We start from the raw sequence: 3,884 nt of genomic DNA on the forward strand, positions 1-3,884 counted from the left end.
GACTGGACCACCAGGCTATCCTTGGCTATGGTTTGATGATAATGATGATGATGATGATGGATATTCACAAAGTGCTACATTCTATTGGGGGAAAACTCAACTCATCCAACACCACCACATTCATGCATTTCTAAAATGCTAGCCCAGTGAGTTCACTGTCCACTGATGCATATCCTGTCCTCATTATGGGGACCGGTCAGACTAGTGCTGATGGGAGGGATGTGTGTTGTCAGGCTGAGAGAGAAGGCCAGTGAGTTTGAGAAGAGGGGGATGGTCCTCTCCTCCGTCCGCTCCGTCCCTGAGCCTCTTCATCTGGGTAGACTCCAGGGGAACCACTTTGACCTGGTAGTACGGGATCTCAGACCACACCAGGGTCATGACACACTGATGGAGCTGGACTCACTGGTGCAGGAGGCTGTGGAGAACGTCAAGGTGAGACACTCCTAGAGATGGAACCTTTTTTATGCTGTGGTCTCCATTCAACCCTGGTCCTGGAGAGATACAGGGTGTGCAGGGTTTTGTCCAGCCCAGCACTGAAACACTCAATTTAACTAATCAACCTAATCACCAAGAGCATGATTGGCTGAATCGAAAGCATGCACACCAGACCCTGTTGGCCCCCAGACACAAATTTGGATACAAATGTAGATTGCTCGGTGCACTTTGATAGTTATTTGATAGTCATTTCCACTGCACTGTGAGTAATGGAGGAGTGTCGTTCTCTGATCTGTAGTGAGTAGATATTACATGTCAATCCTTTCAGGTCAGGGGGTTTGTGAACTACTATGGACCTCAGAGGTTTGGGACTGGACAGAGTGTTCAATCTGACAGCGTCGGACTGGCCCTGCTCAAAGAGGAAATGGTACATCTTCTGTGTTCTATATTACAAGAAACTGAAACAGTGGATGTCAGTGTTTTATATTTGTTCTGTCTGACTTGTGGTGTGGGTTGTGTTTCATGTGTCTCAGGTGGCAGCTGTCCATCTGTTCTTCACACCAGAAGAGGGTGATGACCCTCAGAGCGTTGCCAAGAGACACTTCCTCCAGACTTGTGAGAAATTCCTGTTTACACTAGTCATCATTTCCTGTTTACCATGTTCTCTGTTTTTATGGACCCAACCTTTTTCAGATGAACAATACATTTATTTTATTTTCTACTCTACGCTATTCTACTCTACCCTGCTCCATTCTAACCCTGTTCCTCCACCCCTCTCCTCCCTCATCTCCTCAGATAATGCTAAGGAGGCCCTGTCTCTGATGCCCATGTCCAAGGCCAGAGAGAGGCTGATGCTGAGGGCCCTACATCGCTATGGGACGGGCCCAGAGGGCTGTACTCGTGCCTGGCTCAGCCTGCCCCATGGGATGAGGGTCTTCTACCCCCACGCGTACTGTAGGTGGGGAATTTATATCATCTGTTTTATTGGTTAATTAATTCTTCTGAATCCTTATTCATTCTTTATGGTTATATCTTTCATTTTCATTTCCTTCTTCCTCTTCACTCAATTTGTTTGAAGTATACTATATCAATAAAGATTGATTTGATTTCAGCCGGGTCTGGAACGAGGCGGCTGCACACAGGCTGACCACGCTGGGCGACAGGGCCAGGCAGGGAGATCTGGTCTGGAAGCAGAGGGGAGAGGAGGGGATAGAGATGGGAGAACCCAGCTTACCTCAGGTAGTTCAGTTACAGGGTGACTTAATAACAGAGTCAAATAAAGAGTCAAAGTCACTTGTGAAAATCATTTTCAATCGGAGCTAGAGAGTTAGCCACTAGGCTCTGTCGTTGAGTATGACACCCAGTGATACTCTCTCACTGAGATTGAACCAGTCATAAAGATGGTACTGAGATGGACCTTTGCCCTCTCTACTCTCCCAGATTCATGTTGTTACGGCTGCAGAGGAGGAGGAGGAAGTCTACTCACTAGGACAGGTATGTACACACACACACAGAGACACACACACACACACACCTGTCCACTCCCCTGTTCTACAGTACCTTGTACCATTCTAACTATTAATCTACAAGCAAACATGGGTGTGTTGTCTGAGTACGTCGCCAAGTTTAAATACCAAGCCCTGTGAAACCTACATCCACAAAACAAAGCACTACACAAATCAAATGTAATATTATTCTATTGAATTAATTGTTAACTTCTGCTGTGTTCTTCCATCAGGTGGTTCTTCCCATGCTTGGCAGCAGTGTGAAGTACCCAGAGAACCCTGTAGGGGGATGGTACCAGGAGAGACTGGCGAGGGACGGACTACAGAGCTGTCGTTTCAGAGTCACTCCTCTCAAACTGAACCTCCCTGGCTGCTACCGCCCCCTACTGGCCATCCCACGTAACCTCACCTATAGGCTGGAGCAGGGCCAGAGAGCTGGGGAGAGGCAACAGGAGAGTAATGGAAAGTCCCCACAGGCTAGTGGAGCGGTACCACAGCACCCTGGCGCAGACACAACCAGGCCTGCAGGTCTGGAGAGGCAGAAAGGAGGGGAGAGCGTGCAGGGTGATGGAGAGGGGAAGTCAGCGGTGCAGTACCCCGACACAGACACACCCAGCTTGACGTTGAACTTTGACCTGGACTCTTCCTGCTACGCCACCGTCTGCCTCAGAGAGGTCATGAAATGTGACCCTTAGACTGGAGTTAGTCTCAGATTCTGTATGTACTACTGTCTGTACAGTATTGTAATTAGTATTGTGTTGTGTACACAGTATGGCCTCTTGTGTACATGTAGGATACTGCCACAGTATTGTGATCAGTTTGCCGATTCGTTGCCTGATGTGGCAGTCATGTCGTTAATAAAAAAATGCTTTGTTAATTCTTCACAGTGGATTGGAGGTAGAATCACATTGAATGATGAAGTGAATTGAGTTGTGTGAACGTAGAAGAACCTCCGCTTGCACAGCATTGCCACTAGAGGGGGATGGCACCTCATGAGTTGTTTATCAGATGAACAAGTGAATTAAAACCTACTTGAAGGTACAGTAACTGAGTAAAACATGTTAACACTAGTCTGTCTCTCTTTAGATGCCAGTACTGGACAAACTCTTGCCAAGCTATAGTAGGATAATGATAATTTTATCTGATAGAACAGGTTCACTTGTTATTAACAATTCTCATAAACTGATTCATCCTAAGTCTATGCCTGTCCATACCCAACAAGTCATTTCTATGCTAAACTTTCATTTAAAAAAATATTGCAACCACAGCTGGGGGAATATTCAAGGGAACTAATATGAAATGTAATGAAGCATAAACCCAATATATATGTAATATTCCTCTCCCCCTCACCATGCTCCAGCCTCTGGGTGGCCCTCTGAAATCTGAATAAAGTTCAGACAGCTTGGCAGCATCTCAAATAACTCCCTACTCCCTTTAAAGTGTCAGGGCTCTGGTCCAAAGTAGTGCACTATAAAGGGAATAGGGTGCCATTTGGGATGCAGCTTTTCTCCTGTGGGTAATTTATAGATTTCAGACTAGATTTGTTTTTTAAAGGCAGGAGCATATCAAATTCCTGTCATTAATAATTTTATTGGATTCCTCACTTCCATTTTTAGCCTCTGTTACTGCTAGTGATGTGAAAACATTACTGTTCGAGAGTGAGTGTGGTATGCATGAGTTTGGGGTTGTGGGTTCTGACTTGTAGTCGAGACTCAGCCCTAAGCACCGTTTGGTGAAGTCCTTGCCTGTAGGGTTTGGGAAGAGGGTCTGAGTGCCAAAACAGAAGGCGTGTACATCAGACAGTATTAACTCTTCCTGAGGAAATCTCAAATGAAATGTGGCTTCTGAATATTTTCTGTACTAGTGACTTTTCCCCTGAACAATGGAATCTACTTATCTTTCAATACCTCTGATATGTTGCAATTCAAGGCCTTGGAGGGAATA

General features: G+C 45.8%; 1 protein-coding gene across 1 annotated transcript in view; it reads left to right on the forward strand.

The window, feature by feature from the left end:
- The window catches only part of LOC311125804 (pseudouridylate synthase PUS7L-like), a 4,838-nt gene extending 2,016 nt beyond the window's left edge, over window positions 1–2,822 (forward strand). Inside the window, exons 4-10 of the mRNA XM_084199837.1 lie at window positions 234–432; window positions 764–862; window positions 969–1,050; window positions 1,231–1,393; window positions 1,548–1,674; window positions 1,876–1,929; window positions 2,174–2,822. Of these exons, the coding sequence (XP_084055963.1) occupies window positions 234–432; window positions 764–862; window positions 969–1,050; window positions 1,231–1,393; window positions 1,548–1,674; window positions 1,876–1,929; window positions 2,174–2,635 (1,186 nt within the window). The 3' untranslated portion in view covers window positions 2,636–2,822. The remainder of the gene's footprint in view (window positions 1–233; window positions 433–763; window positions 863–968; window positions 1,051–1,230; window positions 1,394–1,547; window positions 1,675–1,875; window positions 1,930–2,173) is intronic.
- The last annotated feature ends 1,062 nt before the right edge of the window (window positions 2,823–3,884 follow it).

Source organism: Coregonus lavaretus (assembly GCF_964263955.1).
Source record: "Coregonus lavaretus genome assembly, contig: HAP1_SCAFFOLD_2366, whole genome shotgun sequence".
In the NCBI taxonomy this organism is placed as follows: Eukaryota; Metazoa; Chordata; class Actinopteri; order Salmoniformes; family Salmonidae; genus Coregonus; species Coregonus lavaretus.